Genomic DNA, 15693 nt, shown 5'->3' on the forward strand with positions numbered 1-15693 from the left:
TTCTCTCTGCCTCGTCTGCTGATAATTGACTTCATCTGGTCGGTCGCTTCGGTTCGAGACAGTCACACATTCTCCTCCTCCTCCGTTGCTCCGTTAACTCCAAACTCCGGCTGTTTGCAAGTGCCCTATTTACCCCTGCTAGCATCACTTCACCTGTCATCAAGGATCGTCTTCAATTCTCCTGTCGAGACAAAACAAAACCAAACACACTTTTGTCTGCTGATCAAATACAATGCAGCAACAACAGCAGAAGACGGCCGACGTGGTAATCGTCGGTGCCGGCATTTCCGGACTGACAGCGGCTGATCATCTCCGCCGAAACGGCGTCACCAACGTCGTCATCCTCGAAGCATCCAGCAGGTGAGTTCTAGTCTTAAAGATTCATTTATGCTTATATAACTGTTATTAAAAGGACAAGGGTAGTAGTAGGATATTGGCCCGCGGCAATTGCACTACGTGCACTCTGCAATCGACTTCGATATCCGCCCTCTCCAGTTTCATCTCTCGAGTCCAATAACCTTTTCTAAATGGCGCCAGAAATTTTCATCGGTACTTGGAAAAACTGCCGAATGCGAGATTATTTTACTACGATTACTTGCAGTTTTTCAGCTTGTCCTTGTCCGTCCTTGTTTGGTTTTTATTTTCGAACTTTGTTTAGGTTAGAATTGTTTCCCAATTTACGCCTTTTCGATCCGTCAAATGATAGGAAAAATAATCACGTAGCCGTTTTGACTATACGATCACGTACGACAACAATCTTTCGAAACAGTGCAAACAAATTTGATCGATCGATTGAGTAATAAGATGATACAACAATGTTTGTACGACAAACAATCTTTTCGACCTTGATCAATGACCGGCCATGGCGTTACCAAGCGTTTCTAATCAGTGCAGGTAGACACAAAAGTTTTAACGATTTTTTTCATTTCTTACAGATATGGAGGCCGTTTGTTTACGGCACCCCATGGCGATGCTTACCTGGAGTATGGGGCTAACTGGATTCACGGTGGGAGCGAGGAGAATGAACTGTTCAAGCTCGCCCGGCAACGCTCCCTGTTGAGCGACAATTTAAACCTTGAAAACCGAACCAAAGGATTTTTTTACACGTCAACTGGGCAAACCATTGATGGACAACTGGGAGAGAAGTGTTACCAGCTCTTTTTCGACGCTGAAACGGAAGCCGGCCGTCTCTACCGCTCCGACAGTCGCATGAAGCAAAAACTGGCCAGCAAATCGCTGCTCCAGTACTTGGAAGAAGTTTGGCAACGACTGGCCGAAAAGGAATTTGGCGCTGATTTGAACGATCCCGTTCGCCAACAAGCCGAGTCCATTTTCCTCTCCATGATCCTTTACTTCCGCTCCCACGTCGGCAACGACTTGTCCCTCGTTCCAGCCATTCTGCACGGCACGTTTGAAAATGTGGCCGAAGAAGATGTCAAGATGCCGAACGGCATGCGCGCCTTGGTCGACGAGTTTTACGTCAATCTGCCAAAAGGCACCATTGAATTCGATACGACCGTCACTGGAATCTTCTGGGACGAGAGCTCGAACGGATCGTCCTCGGGTGAATGGCTGGATCATCCGGTTAAAATCACCACGGATCACGGCGTTACTTGGAGAGCCAAGCACGTCATTTGCACGCTACCACTTGGTGTACTCAAGAGGTCACATGACAAAATCTTCCACCCTCCTCTTCCTCCAGTGAAAGTACGTAAACAACAATCGAAACCTGCAGAAAGTGAGAAAAAATATTTTAACATGACAATTTTATGAATTTGTTATTTTAGGTTAAAGCCATCGAAACCATCGGATTCGGCAAAGTCGAGAAAGTCTTTGTCGAGTTCGATCGCCCCTTTTGGGAACCAGGTTTCGGTGGCGTGAAACTGGCTTGGACTGCCGAAGATTTGGCTGAGAAGCTCTTGCCACGTGATTGGTACAAGGTCATTTGTAGCTTTGAGGAAGTCTACCGCCAGCCCAATATACTCGCCGCATGGGTTTCTGGCCAAGAAGCTCAGGCCATGCTCTCGTTGAGTGACGAGGAAATTCTCGAAACTTGCACTCGTGTACTTCGTACCTTTACGGCCAACCCCGGAATGGTGGCCCCCGTCCGAATCATCCGATCCAACTGGCTCAACGATCCTCTGTTTTGTGGATCCTATTCCTACCCAACATTCCATTCTAGTCATAGGAGCTTCGGGTAAGGAAAGAAAGAAACTTGCAAAAATAAAATCACGTTAATTAAACTTTTTCAATATTGTAAAATTTGTAGCGATTTAGCCGCTCCAATTCCCTGTGAGAAAAATCCTCGTCTTTTATTCGCTGGTGAAGCTACTCACGATCACTACTACTCGACTCTCCACGCTGCCCACATTACTGGAAAGAGGGAGGCGGAACGTATTGTCCCGTTGCTCCTTAAGTCAAACAAGCATTTCTTAAAGCACAAGCTTTGAACTATTAGGGCGACGAAAAATCAAGATATCGTCCCCACATACTCTTTGTTATTGATATGATTAAATAATTATAGAAGGGAAGCGGGAAATAAGAAACATACTAACCAACCACATTATCCTTGTTAGCATAATCCATATTTTTGCTTCTAGTTGAATGGGGGATTTGCATACTTTTCTTTATTGGACGAGGTGGGGCACAATTTAGTAACCATCAACTTATTTCACATTCTTCGCCTTTTCTTGCTCAACATGTTTTGTGTATCATTATTCTTATACCAATGGTGCAGTATCTTATGTTTCCACGAAATGGCCAGGATGTATTTGGATTGAGAGAAAAAAAGATAATACATGCCAGATAGAATCTGAAGTGACTTTTAACTTATGCTTTCATTGCAGCTTTCACTTGGGCCTGTTGGAGCTGCTGCTGAAGTTTGCCCAATGCTTCTCTCTGAACATCTTGTTTCTTGTCAAGGTCTTCAATCGCTTTATCCAACCTTTTCCTGTATCAACAACGGCTGTGATTGTAAGCTGAAAGTGAATTCTTTTCAACAGTTTTCTTACGTTTCTCCTGTGATGTAGTCAATTCTCTTGCTGACATTTTGGCGGGCTTCTTCCAAGTCCTGCTTTACCAAAACAGGGCCAATGAGTTTGAAAACATTGGCATCAGATTCCAATAGATTCAACTCTTCTTTCACTCCATTGTTTTCCGTCAACTGGCTGTCTAGCTGCTGCCGGGAGCTGATGACACTCTGGTATTCTTCAAATAATAGTCAAGCCCTGCATCTTTTCATAAAAACTTGTTGCCAGAATACCTTTTTGAACAGCCTTAAATTTTTCAACTTCTTGCTGCATTTTCTTTTGGAGACCTTCAGCCATTTTTGTCAAAATTTGTATACGAACGTGGGAAACTATTTAACAGCTACAAAAAAGGAAACGATTACGAATGAATGACGAGAGCAGACGACACTCTGAAGTCAATGTTCACGACATTTTCCCATCTAGCGGTGAATTGCAACACCAAATGTTTCCGCCATCTATCCAAAGATGGGTGAATCTCAATGACAATAATTTCAGGCATTTTCCCTCAACACAACACGCAAGTGAAAGTATATTCCGTAGTACCACAATCATAAAGCACAACCTCAACAACGGAATTTTGCAACAAAGACAATACACCAACGCGATCATTCGATTCGCAGTGAGTTAATAAAGGACGAAGCAGGTGCGTCGAAATAGAAATTCCCTCCTCATTGAAAGTGAAAACATTGGATTTCAGTAGAAAAAAAAAGTACAAAATCATCGTTCCCATCATACAGGGAAACGCGAAGAAAAGGCAGAATAATTTACAGAATTGAATTGACCTACTATTTAAATGTTCTTGAATTACAAAATGTCACATAGGAAACGGATTCATCAAAAACTAGGCGTATCTGAAGAAAACCCTCCTATCAAGTCATGGTGACACCTAACGCCTGTCTACAGTGCTCGTAGACAACGTAACTGATGCTAACTGCAGGGGCTACTTTGAGGAAATTGGGAGTGATGCCGCGGTAAAGTCCGGCAGGGCCCTCGGTCGCCAAAATAGTTCTGAAGACTCCTGTCATCGATAGCTGCGCTGTCGGCCCACCTCCTACTGTTTGAAGTGCAACTATAAATTCACCAAATAAATTTAGTTGACAAAACTACTCTATTGAACTAAAATCAACTAAAAACATATTAAGAAACTCATTTAAAAAAAAAGCTTCACAATTATTTTACCTGCCGCTTGGAGTCTCGTCCGAACGAGCGCCATGGGATAGGAGGCTATCTGTCCACAAGTAGACGAAACTGTGCCGCAACTCAATAAGATTAGCACGCTGGGTTTTTCCGTATCAATGTGATTTCTGAGCCAACGTTTTTTCAGCGTCTAATAATAAAGATCAACGTTCCAATGTCATTCAAAGTTCAAACGAGTTGACTAAACGAATGTTGACTAACCTCGTAGACGGCTAGGTCGATTCCGGCGTATGGGATGATGCCCAACAAATTGGGGATGTAACCACGGAAGAAAACCGAAGCCCCTTCTCGGCTGTAAATCTTTTTGGCAGCGTCAACTATCCCTCGATACTGTCCGGTGGTTCGTAATGATAACCGCGTTTTCAATACCTGGAGAACGATTTAAGAAAAAAAAAGAAAAGAGAAAATTTGTAAGTTACGATAAAGTTTCGACAGGTGAAAAGCGGTTCAAACTGACTTCAAGAGGATAGATGGTGGTTTGAGAGATGCATCCAGCGATAGAGCCGGCGACGAACCGTTCGTACATTCCCAAATCTCGAGTTGGCGAGCCTGACTTAATATATTGCTTCAGCTTTTCGTAGGCCATAAACTTGATCGCCGACTCTGGGGCGATTTTCATTACGTTGATGCCGTTGCCCCGCCACAGACTTCTGACACCTCCTTCGTGGAGCATGTGACGGGCGCAAGCAGCCAGTGAGCCGAACCTGTTCAATCCGTGAACCTGTGAATAAATCAGATCAATGTTATTTTGTGTTTTGGTTAAGTGACTGGCCGTGTTTTAATCAATTGTTTAATTATTTGTATAGTTACTTGTAGAAAGACTTTCAAACGATCTAAAGGAGCAGTTGATGTTCGAGAAACGGCGCCTGCAACTCCGCCAGCCAGGAGATGCCTCCACCACATCCCCGACAGCATTTCTTGAAGGGTAAAATCATCCGGTACGGTGACGGATTCGCCAACATCCAAGTACTGTTACGAAATAAGTCACATGGGGAAGGACAAAATCAAATTATTATGTATCCATTACGCCACAATGTCATAACGCGTCTTTCATAATGATTGCGTCGTCTCGACGTTGATCAAATAAAAATGCCCCCCAAAACGATTAATGAGAAAATCATTTACGAGTTCAGTGGGCCTTGGGGTCCCAAGCGGCCAAGGACTTTCAAAGGTTTTTTGTTTTTAAATCGACTAGTTCAAGACCCAACAGATTGGGCGGCTGTATAATTAGATTTGAGGCCACGCATTTCGGCCTCGACTAGTTTAGCCTTCTTCTTTCCTTCTGCGCCTTTCGTCAGATTTGGCACGAATAGACAACTATTTTCCAGTTATCATCACACCGGATCGAACTAACGTGTAAAAAAAAAAAACGAATCTAGCGGAAGGTGGAAAGGTAAAAAAAATGCCTACCGTGTCAAGGTGTTCAAAGGCTTGCAAATAATGCTGGATTGTGGGATGCAGAAGACTAACGTACACCATGGTAGGAATGTTTTTAAAATGGCACAAATGTGTTGCGAAAAAATCAAAACAAGAGATCGACAGGTGTATCGACTGCTGTAACGTCGATTGAGAAAGTGAGAGATGACGCGAATACCAGCCGTTTGCCCAAACGGAAAACCCGCGACTGAGGAAAAAAGGGGAGGCGACTAGATCCTCAAAAGAGCACGTGTGTTTGGTGGGTGGTTCTTTCCCACAAAAAAACCCATTATCAAACTACACATAACCTCGCCAGGCCCGTTCGAGTTCTCAATGGCACTAGGCCATATCTGGAAAAATTTTAACTACACTAGTTACAGCTACGATAAGTTGGATGTGACGTTCATGGCCGTATGCCAATGCGTCATTATTTTTTTCCAAGTTTTCCTGGACTGAAAATCGTGTGACAAATCTTTCGAAACCTTGTGCGCATCATGTGCAAAAATTATGCTCTACTGCATATGTATCAATATCAACAGCAGTTGCAACTCGTTACCGTTGAATGTCGCCAGTAATTGATGATCTCGCTCAGGTCAGCAGTGGGATGGAAAAGAAGGAAGTCTCGCCACTCGTTGAAACCAATGTCTAGAGATCCATCTTTGTCTATCCTAAATGTTGGATAGGTGGAAGTCAAGGGGGTGTGCAGACCAAACAAAAGGTCTCAAACAACAAGACACTCTAGAGGACATGTCTAATACGGACCTTTTGAGTAGTTGAGCCGCCTCTTGTCGCGAAATTGCAACGCCTAGATCCCTAAAGGCTGTAATGAGTTCATTGACTTTGATTCTGCCGTCCTTGTCTGTGTCCAAGTTTGAGAACAGCAGCAGCAATTTCTTCTCATGCTCGCTAACATAGTAGATGAATTCTGCCAGGCTCACATCCCCACTTTGGTTAAGATCGGACTGCTGAATGAACTTCTACAGGGAAATAAAAGGTAGAGCATACATTTAGTACAGGGACGCAAGCAGATAAGAGGCAGCTAGCAAGTCTTGTGCCGAAAGTCATGTGATCACCATACCGTTGCATATGACTCTTTCAGGTTTTCAGGCACTCCATGTTTGTGAAGAGATTGTGAAAGTTCGAGAATGTCGATCCTTCCATCGCCGTTAACATCCAATTGACGAAAAAGTTTCTCAAATCTCTCCTCCTCCACCGTTGGCATTTCATACGAGTAGTGAGGGACGGGCAGGACTTCACTGGAAGGATTATCACTGGTGGCAGGACGCATTCTTTTTGACTAATATTCAATTAACAATTGAGTCTACACAAGAACCACCTTATGGATTTCACTAATAAATGCATTATACAGTACTTTCGATTTGTGTGTGACCCCAAATGTCGGTTCCCAAATGACGAAATCAGTCTGCTACGTGGGGCTGTTCCTAAAACGTGAAAACGAAAGGAGTTACGTGGAACAATTTAAAATGCGAAACACGGGATGTGGAAAAACGAATCATTTTCATTCAGTGAATCATGTCTGAGGAATGAGGAGATCGATGAACTTTTATCTGCCAAATTCAGCAAATTCAATTAAAAGATAAGGCTTCTTCGAACCAATATTGAAATCGGTCAAATTCAACAAATGTTTGAACTTTTTCTTGTTAGTTGACTGCACTTTTATGTTACCTTTTCTTTCACTATTTTAAAATCTTAAAACACAAGACGTAACGAACTGTTTTCTCGTGTTGTTATTTACAATTTAGAAACTAAAATAGTCTGTCGAGTTTCTGCACGATATTTCTATTTCTTACTGGTATCCGTTCCGCGGTTTAGCGACTGCCAACTAATGGAAGTCATTCATCCCGTTCACTGCCCAAGGCCATTTCAGAGCCATCTGCCGGTGAAAGCTATAACGCTATTCGTCGAACTGAGAGATGGCGCTATGATTTAAAACCATTAAAAAATATTCACACACAGTTGCTTCACATTTTCTTTCAAGTGTCACTTGCTATCGTGTTTTAAAAATGGAAACCAACACACTTTTGACATTGCACTGCTGAGGAGTAGGTTCCTTTTATCAAGTGTTGTGAACTGTCTCTGATGGATGCCAGGTGGAGAAAGCCTGACAAGTGTGTGTTTGCGCTATTAATTTAATTACTCGGGGAGAAATTCTATTGACTAAATGACAAATGGGTCAGCAGGCGCATGCAAACTGGGGGGGTTGACGACTACCATAATTTTATATTTTCTGTTGCGTCACTGAAGCCCAGCACGATGAGAAGTTCAGACCTACCTAACGAGGGCGGTCAGCTGGATCACCGTTTTCAGCCCATTTTTATCTGGATGAAGATTTTGGGGATCTCTCTGACGGGCGAGCGTCGATTCATCGGAAATGTCTACGATCTGCTCATGTTGGCCATCACATTGGCTTCGAATACCGCTTCGATCACGCTGATGCTGGTCGAACCGGATCGGCCGAAGCAGGAGGATCTCTCCATCATCACTTCCTACACCTTCACCCAGATCCTCTACATCGACAATCTCAATTTCATTCTTCTGGTCGTTGGAGCCCACCTGATGCTCCTGTGTCAAACCCGCCGCCACTGGAAGAAATTGTGGGCGACACTGTTGGAGGTGCAAGTCTATTTGAACCGTAAAATCCTGAATCGATCCTTCGTCATAGCTCTGCTCTTAATTCCGGTAAGGTCCAAATATTGAAATTTAAATTTGTCTGTCGATTAAATTAATTTGATGACGACAGGAGGCGATCATGATTGGGCTAGTGGTTCCGCTGGATGTTATAGGACTCCCGTTGTACCAGCAACTGGTCGAAGTCGTTTCGTGCGCAACGAAAATCTACGCCATCAGTGGGATGATCCTGTTCTGTATGTGCGGATGGATCGCCTCCGATTTGTTTCAAGTTCTTCTCAAACAACTCAACGACGATCCTTCGAATTCCTCATTGTGTTTGAAGACGGTGAAGAAGCGCTACCAACAAGTCTGTCAGCTGATTGACGACATTAACCAGTGTTTCGGATTCATTGTCCTATTCCTAATCACTTACATGATGGCCAGCGTTGTCATGGTCTGTTTCGTGGCCGTCGTCGAGTTCCAGCACTACGACTCGACCGCCGTTCCATGGCTCTACGTCCGCGACTGGATTCTCTTGATCCAGCACGTCATTAATCTGATCGCCATCACTTTTATCCCGCACACCATCAATATTCAGGTATATTCTTTTATTCCACAAGACATGTGAAACTCATTTTGAGCATTTCTATACAGAACCAGCAGATACATCTGGCATTGGGACGGATAGAAATCGACAGTCGAATTGATTCAAGTCGACACGAACAGGTAAAGTATGATCTATTCGATTATTTTATAACTAGATAATTGAAATTGATTGGATTTTTCAGTTGGAATTTTTGAAATGGGACGTGTCTCAATCGTCCGTCAAGTTGACGGCTGCGGGACTCTTTGACATTACTCCGCGGTTATTTCCAAAGGTATTAGTGTCAAGGTTCAACATTTCACCATTCGTAGTTTGAAAGTCATTTGGTTTTTGCAGTTGATTGGCATAACCATGACGTACGTCATCATCCTCTTTCAATTCCAGTCCTCGGAGAAGACAACATAAACTTGCAATGCATTGGTATATCAACTCTAAATGTTTGCAGGTGTTATGAGAGAATTATTTGCACAACCTACACTATAACGTCAAGAATGACGGGAATAAATAAATATGTCACACCAAGATAAAGTACCACGCCCTCCAATTCGATAAACTTTCAATCACTCTCTTTCTCATCAATTATACCCAAGACAAGAAAAATAGCGCCAATTTTAAAAAATGAAAAAGTTACTCTTTTGAAAATTCCCGCTTTGATCGCGGTGAAATTTGGTCAAATAAAACGATGCGGATCCATTTCCAAAATTGGAATTAGATATTGCATAACCGTTGTGTATAGTCCGTATATATTAATAGCCTTCAACCCAATACGTGGGGGAACAGTTGCGCTTGTTCAATTGTCCAGTCGACATGTCGCCCACTCGCAAAATCAACGTGTCTACTAATATTCGAAATAAAGATGTTGATTCGTTCGATTTCACCTGGAGTTTCCATCCCATTTTCGTCTGGATGCGAACGGTCTTGGGCATAGAATTGAACGACAACCGACTCGTGTTATTAGCAACGGCCGATGCTGCTGCTGTTGAACCGTTGCGCCGGAGATGCTGCCGCTGGATCAGACGCTTATTCTGGGGGTTCCTAGTCCTCGTCATTTCTCTCTCGGTCAACATTTTGGACGCCATTTTCACTCACGGCGACACGATCGACAGCAATTATTTGCTGCACGAAGAAAAGGTCAACGTCACCGTGTCCGATCTGATGATCATTCGCATCGCCTCCGTCAACGAAGTCTTTTACAACGGGACCATCCACTTGATTTTCTACACGCTGGCCTGTTGCCTCGACGAGTGGAAGCATTTGTGGACCATTCTGCAAAAGATTCAATTCCAATTGCCCAAACTGGACAGGGAATTCTATTTCACCTGCAGGAAGATTGCAGTCGTCGGAACCATTTGCATCTTTGTGGTAATGTCTGTAACATGAGTCCGTGATTAATGATTATTAATTTGATTATTTGCTCCCCCAAAGGATTGTGGGTTGAACGTTCGATTGGCCTTCAATAATTTAAGGACGACATTGCCGGTCGACGTCGTCATATTGGTGACGTCACTCTCCAAACTGTCAGAGACGTTATCTTTGAGCGTTTTGGTTTTGTTTTTCGTTCTGGTCTGGTCGACTATTCACCTGTTCCGCTTCGTCAATTCGAAAACGGCCGGTTTAATCACGGCCGATTCTTGGTCGAACGCGCCCATCAGTTTCACGGTCAGCCAACAGCTGGAAAACTGGCGACGTCTTCACGCCCTGACCTGTCAACTGGTGGATCGCATCAACTCTTGCTTCGGCTTCATTTTGCTGGTGGCCATGACTCACGGCTTCATCAGCTTCATCAGCGACTCGTTCGAAATCACCATGGCCTTCAGCAACGGCAGTAACTTCCAGTCGCGCTTCCTCATCCGTTTCTTTCAACATTTCACACTCTTGTTCGTCGTCTGTTATTCATCTTATCGACTCCAGGCAGAGGTATGTCAATTAAAGACTAGTCAACTATGTTCACTGATTATGTAATTAGAGAAATATTATGCGACAGGCTTCGAAGACGTCGAAATGTCTTCGCCAGTTCAATTTCTCATCCGTTCTGCCCAATCTGCACATCCAGGTAATAATAATAATACGTTTTGAAATTGAATTAGACTTAATCTGGAATTGATTTCAATCTGCTCAGCTCAACGGCGTGTTGATGGAGGTGGGTCAAACGCAGTCGAAAATATCAGCGGCCGATTTCTTCGACATTAACTTGAGTCTCATTCCAACTGTAAGTCAATTCTCTCACGCGTGTCAATAAACAAATCAACCGCGGATTATTAACGCGATGATGATTAATTATCCGCAGCTGATTGGCACAACTGTGACATACTTGATCATACTCTATCAACAAGCCAACGCCGAGGCCAAATGAATATCGATTCGACGTCCCGGTTTATTTTCAAACTGGCACAAGTCCCGCGTGCGTCAATTGCTGGGCACTCCCCTGATGCGTTATATAAGAAGAGCACATCAGCGGAGAGCGGCCAAATGAAAAAGGAAGACAACCAGACAGAGTCTCTTATCAATTACTCCCACGTCATGTTATATCTGCTATACTGCCCGAATCTAATAATATAGTAAAAAACAACTTGTTTTGTTGGAATAAACAACGAACGAGTTGCTCTGTAATAATTGGGGAAACGAAAATTCCCGGACGACTTATCGATCAGCCGCTGTTGTAGCTGTGTGAATCCATCTATCACAATTTGGGACAAGATTTAATAATCAAGTCGCAATCATGAGTCCCTTTTATGTTTAGAAAATAGTCAAAATACTGTCGAAGAAAAGGAGCAGGGGCTTTTGCCATCTTCACATAATCATATAATTGAGTTCTTCGCTTTCAAATTATTCCCGCGTGAATACGAGAACGGGAATCTAATAAACGGCAACATTTGAGATACATTCCTGCGCGCTTCTTATCGATCACCTGTTAATATTTACTATATAGAGGACGATTCGGATCTATACAAATTTAATGAAATCAAGTTTTTCATTTCAGCGCTACTGAATAAAAAGGAAACGTTTAACTTTTATTTCAAACGAGTCGCTTTTGCCTAGAAAGAAGGGCGAAACAAGCGCATAACTAGTCAAGCGTGAGTGACAAAATATCGTGATAAATCGTCTCGGTCGTGTAGGATTTCTCATGTCGACATTTTTGATTCATGAACACTGTCGATACGATCAAAAACATTTGATAAATGTTAAAAACTAAAATGATTAGTCAATAGAAATCGTTTACGACTGGGACAAGTGTCTCGAGTTTTATCAACGCTATTTTGTTTTTCATTAGGGGGGTATATAAAGCTTAAAAAACCAACATTTCAATGCCTAGATGATCTTCGGTGGTCCGGGGTGCAGGCTTCAAAAGTGAAATTGAAGTTACCTGTAGCTGATTAGCGTCAGAGTAGTTCGATTCTACCTTCTGGGCGACGTAAACTTAATGCTGTACTTTTAGTCTCACCTAGATATCGTTTGGCGAATAAGGCGGAGTGTGTGTTTGCCTTGATTGCTTGCATACGATTGGCTGAGAAATAAAATACGCAAACGTTTTGTTGATTTGAATTGGACTTTTAATTTATTTTTTTGGCGCCTAAAGCTGATCGAGATGACAACCTCGATAGAACAGACCCTATATAAAGAGCCAGTTATTAACGTAAACGACTAATATTTGAACTTGGCAACCAGAAAGATCAAATTCAAAAAGATGCGCTGTGAAATTGTTTGCCTCTTGTTATTGGCTGTGATTTCTTCCGTTTACGCCACGTCAACAGTCGATGGCGGCGAACCGCAGCGGCTCCTCTACGTGGGAACCACGACCGTCACTTCGACTGTGAGCACCAGCACCACCTGTACAACGTCGACGGCTGCTCTAACCACCTGCACCATCGGCCGTCGTCGCCGCGGTCTCTTCTACGACGAGGCCCAGTCTTCCGGTCGCAACCGGCGCGGACTCTTCTACAACGACGAGGAGGTCCACAACGGGCAAACGGCCTTCCTGCCTATCGAGAACAAGTTAATTTTCATTATAAATCGTCTATTTAATATCCTAAATTGTAATTGCATTTTATAATAAAGGGCCAGCAGTAGCGATCCAGTTCCGGAAGTTGTTCAAGTGCTTCCCAAATCTTCCGGCACAGTCCCGTTGGTAATTGAATCTGGTTTCTCCGCACCTGAAGGAGGTCCTGATCGTTTCCTACTTCAATTGGCCGTGTCGACCGTCACTAGTTTCACGACGACCACGACGACGACCAGCTTGACGGCCTTCTGCAGCAGCACCACTGGCTGGCCACTTTGTGGAAATTTTGGCAAATAAAAATTGTTATTCATGTTGGCTTGAAACTGTATTGGTTTACTCAAATAATATGACTAAATTTCTGATTTTTTCCTTGAAGAATATTATCGCAATTGTTTTCAAGTGTCTTTTGTTTTTTGATCCATTCGGGGCGGATGGGTTTGCGGGATGATATTAATTTGTGTCCTATTTTTGTAGTGCGTGTTTTATTACACGAATAGGAAATACATGGGTATTAAATTTAACCTTAGTCAATCTTTCTTCTAGTTAAGTTGACTTTAAAAAAATGTTTTACAAGGAGGAAACTGTCAAGGGAAAGTGAAATCGCAGGTAGAGATATGTCCATCAACTCTATCCATCAACGTCACAATTTGAAGGTTAGTTAATTGAACTCAGATCTAACCCCCACGGGGCATTAACCTTGATAGACAGCTTCGAGAAGTATGTTCTCGGCTGTACGGAAAATAGAAATTTGATTTTGATTGCATAGGACGAGATGCATACGTGTACAATTGTAGGTACATCGTTGCTTTGTTGTGTTATGCCACGTCAGTTCAGTTTGCTTCGGAGTCTGCAGCTCGTCGGTGTATTGGTGCGATGCATCTGTGAAGGATCTAGAACATTTAAAGGATATTTATTCGCCAATTAAATTAATTACAACTAAAAATGAGCGACAAGACCCACAAAGGCTTTAAAAGAGCGTTCAACAATTGGAACGTAAGTGGAAATCATTTGATTTTAAATTTGATAGCTAAAAACTAATTTGATCTAAATTGTGTCTATATTAGGATGTCCAACTTATGTTTGATGACATAACCTATCGCTATGGCATTTGCACCAACTGGAAATTAAAGAACGTCCTAATTTGTCTTGTCCTAGTGGCCATCCTCTTCGTTTTGATGTTCAGTAGCGGCGGCCGAGATGAGCAGATTTACGCCCGCGAGCTCGGATTGAAAATCCGCATCATCAAGTGGCTTCCGGGCGGCGAAACGGAGCGAGGGGATTCCAACCGGCGCATCTTTTTCCACGAGACGAGCGGCAGGAGCGATTTGGGATTGCGTCAAACTTGCACGGTCGAATCGGCGGCCAAAAACAATCCCGGCCGGCCCATCCAAGTTTTCATGACGGCCGATCGACTGGATTATTCCAGTCCCTGGCTGGAAATCCTTCAAACTTACCCGCAAGTGTCGATCGTGTTGGTCGAGCCTCGGCTGTACTTTGCCAACACTCCGCTGGCAGATTGGTACAACGAAGGAGAATGGCGGACCAGCATCTACAACATCGTCCACCTGTCGGATTACATCCGCGTCTTGACTCTGCTCAAAGGCGGTGGCATGTACATGGACTTGGACTTTGTCAGTCTGAAACCGTTCGACGAGAAATTGCTGTGGAACTTTTTCAACATCGAAACGGCCGAGATGAAATTGTTGTCCAATTCCGTTTTGCACCTGGAGCGCGGCCACCGGCTCATTGAGGAAATGATCCATCGACTAGTCAAGTATTACGACGTCGACGATTACATGTGGCACGGCCCGTCCATGATCAGCAACATCATGAGCAAATTCTGCGGGGTCAAGCGCGGCCAGCCCAACTCCAACAACTGCACCGACGTCCGCCTATTGCCGCACTACAATTTCGCGCCAATTTCAAACACGGAATGGGAGACGCTGTTCAGCGACGCCACTCCCGAAAATCTGGCCGAGATCAAGAACGGCAGTTACGGCGTCCACTGCTGGGGTGGCAAATCCGTTGGACATCCGCTGGATCTTCAATCCAATCAAATCTACGCCGTCCTCGCCCGTGAACACTGTCCAATCACCGTCGCCAGAGCCAACGATTTCGTGTCATAATTTTGATGAGTGTAGGTGTATCACCATTTCCTTGTTGAAATAAAAATTCCGGCGAATAAAAGTATTTCTAATCTAATCTAACTGACAAACTATTAATAGCGTCTATAGGGCGTGGCTTAAAGTCTAGCTTGGATAGTTTCGGTATAAAGGCGACCTCTGGTTTTACTTGTGTTTAACTTGAGGCGATAAACTAGTCTAAAGGAGTTGGTGGCCTTCAGGAATTGTTGGACTTTGGAAACTCCAGCCAAAATATTACGTAATATAATGCCGTTTGTCCATGTCACCAAAGTTTTCGCCTATAGCTGTTTCATCAATAACCAGTGCGCAATAAGAGCCCATAGTTTTTGACAGTTGGCGTGAATGTATTTCACAATTTCTTATAGTGAAATCATTTATCCGGCAACAGTTGTGCAGTGTCTATAAATTACCGGAAGAGCTGCAGCAGCAGTCCAAACTTTCAAAGCGGAATGAAAAGTTTTAGTTTTATGTGGTCGCCTTATTTGGTGCTGTGCCAGCAGTACAGCGTATATGTGCACAGATAAATTCCACGGGCTTATTATCTGATGGTTTTTTTTATCTTTCTCTCAATGAGATAAAATGTTTTTTTTCACCTCCACACAGGCAACAGTTATATAGTTAATAGACCACGGGATTATCAGTATGTCACACTACTCGGTGAAATTCGCTCATCCA

At 43.4% G+C, this 15693-nt stretch overlaps 6 protein-coding genes across 10 annotated transcripts; 5 read left to right on the forward strand and 1 right to left on the reverse strand.

Annotated features, from left to right (window-relative positions):
• The first annotated feature begins 9 nt into the window (after window positions 1-9).
• Window positions 10-2817, forward strand: LOC124315289 (spermine oxidase-like). The gene is made up of 4 exons (XM_046780859.1): window positions 10-360; window positions 936-1707; window positions 1788-2197; window positions 2270-2817. The coding sequence occupies exons 1-4, from the start codon at window positions 233-235 to the stop codon at window positions 2448-2450; spliced, it is 1491 nt and encodes a 496-aa protein (XP_046636815.1). The 5' UTR covers window positions 10-232; the 3' UTR covers window positions 2451-2817.
• Window positions 2742-7471, reverse strand: LOC124315292 (calcium-binding mitochondrial carrier protein SCaMC-3-like). 5 transcript variants are annotated; one of them, XM_046780868.1, is made up of 11 exons: window positions 6721-7391; window positions 6405-6619; window positions 6199-6310; window positions 5037-5195; window positions 4684-4947; window positions 4428-4595; window positions 4209-4356; window positions 3921-4098; window positions 3263-3327; window positions 3012-3207; window positions 2742-2950 (listed from the first exon to the last, which is right to left on the reverse strand). In XM_046780868.1, the coding sequence occupies exons 1-11, from the start codon at window positions 6928-6930 to the stop codon at window positions 2830-2832; spliced, it is 1836 nt and encodes a 611-aa protein (XP_046636824.1). In that variant the 5' UTR covers window positions 6931-7391; the 3' UTR covers window positions 2742-2829. The 5 variants fall into 5 exon arrangements, with proteins under 5 accessions (XP_046636824.1, XP_046636823.1, XP_046636822.1 ...); XM_046780867.1 differs by lacking the exons at window positions 2742-2950; window positions 3012-3207; window positions 3263-3327 and adding an exon at window positions 7454-7471 and having other exon boundaries at window positions 3546-4098; window positions 6721-6939; window positions 7015-7084; XM_046780866.1 differs by lacking the exons at window positions 2742-2950; window positions 3012-3207; window positions 3263-3327 and having other exon boundaries at window positions 3546-4098; window positions 6721-6939; window positions 7015-7084; window positions 7329-7460.
• A 56-nt stretch (window positions 7472-7527) lies between these two features.
• Window positions 7528-9442, forward strand: LOC124315365 (putative gustatory receptor 2a). The gene is made up of 5 exons (XM_046781005.1): window positions 7528-8342; window positions 8404-8871; window positions 8928-8999; window positions 9062-9151; window positions 9214-9442. Exons 1-5 carry the CDS (start codon window positions 7848-7850, stop codon window positions 9280-9282), a joined length of 1194 nt encoding a protein of 397 aa, XP_046636961.1. The 5' UTR covers window positions 7528-7847; the 3' UTR covers window positions 9283-9442.
• A 242-nt stretch (window positions 9443-9684) lies between these two features.
• Window positions 9685-11466, forward strand: LOC124316020. Its single transcript, XM_046781756.1, has 5 exons — window positions 9685-10239; window positions 10303-10794; window positions 10862-10930; window positions 10997-11086; window positions 11165-11466. Exons 1-5 carry the CDS (start codon window positions 9685-9687, stop codon window positions 11228-11230), a joined length of 1272 nt encoding a protein of 423 aa, XP_046637712.1. The 3' UTR covers window positions 11231-11466.
• A 1036-nt stretch (window positions 11467-12502) lies between these two features.
• Window positions 12503-13395, forward strand: LOC124315627. The gene is made up of 2 exons (XM_046781415.1): window positions 12503-12870; window positions 12934-13395. The coding sequence occupies exons 1-2, from the start codon at window positions 12563-12565 to the stop codon at window positions 13169-13171; spliced, it is 546 nt and encodes a 181-aa protein (XP_046637371.1). The 5' UTR covers window positions 12503-12562; the 3' UTR covers window positions 13172-13395.
• A 296-nt stretch (window positions 13396-13691) lies between these two features.
• On the forward strand, window positions 13692-15061 carry LOC124315396 (lactosylceramide 4-alpha-galactosyltransferase-like). The gene is made up of 2 exons (XM_046781052.1): window positions 13692-13867; window positions 13939-15061. The coding sequence occupies exons 1-2, from the start codon at window positions 13817-13819 to the stop codon at window positions 14998-15000; spliced, it is 1113 nt and encodes a 370-aa protein (XP_046637008.1). The 5' UTR covers window positions 13692-13816; the 3' UTR covers window positions 15001-15061.
• Window positions 15062-15693: the final 632 nt, after the last annotated feature.

This window comes from Daphnia pulicaria, chromosome 11 (genome assembly GCF_021234035.1).
Source record: "Daphnia pulicaria isolate SC F1-1A chromosome 11, SC_F0-13Bv2, whole genome shotgun sequence".
Taxonomy (NCBI): domain Eukaryota; kingdom Metazoa; phylum Arthropoda; class Branchiopoda; order Diplostraca; family Daphniidae; genus Daphnia; species Daphnia pulicaria.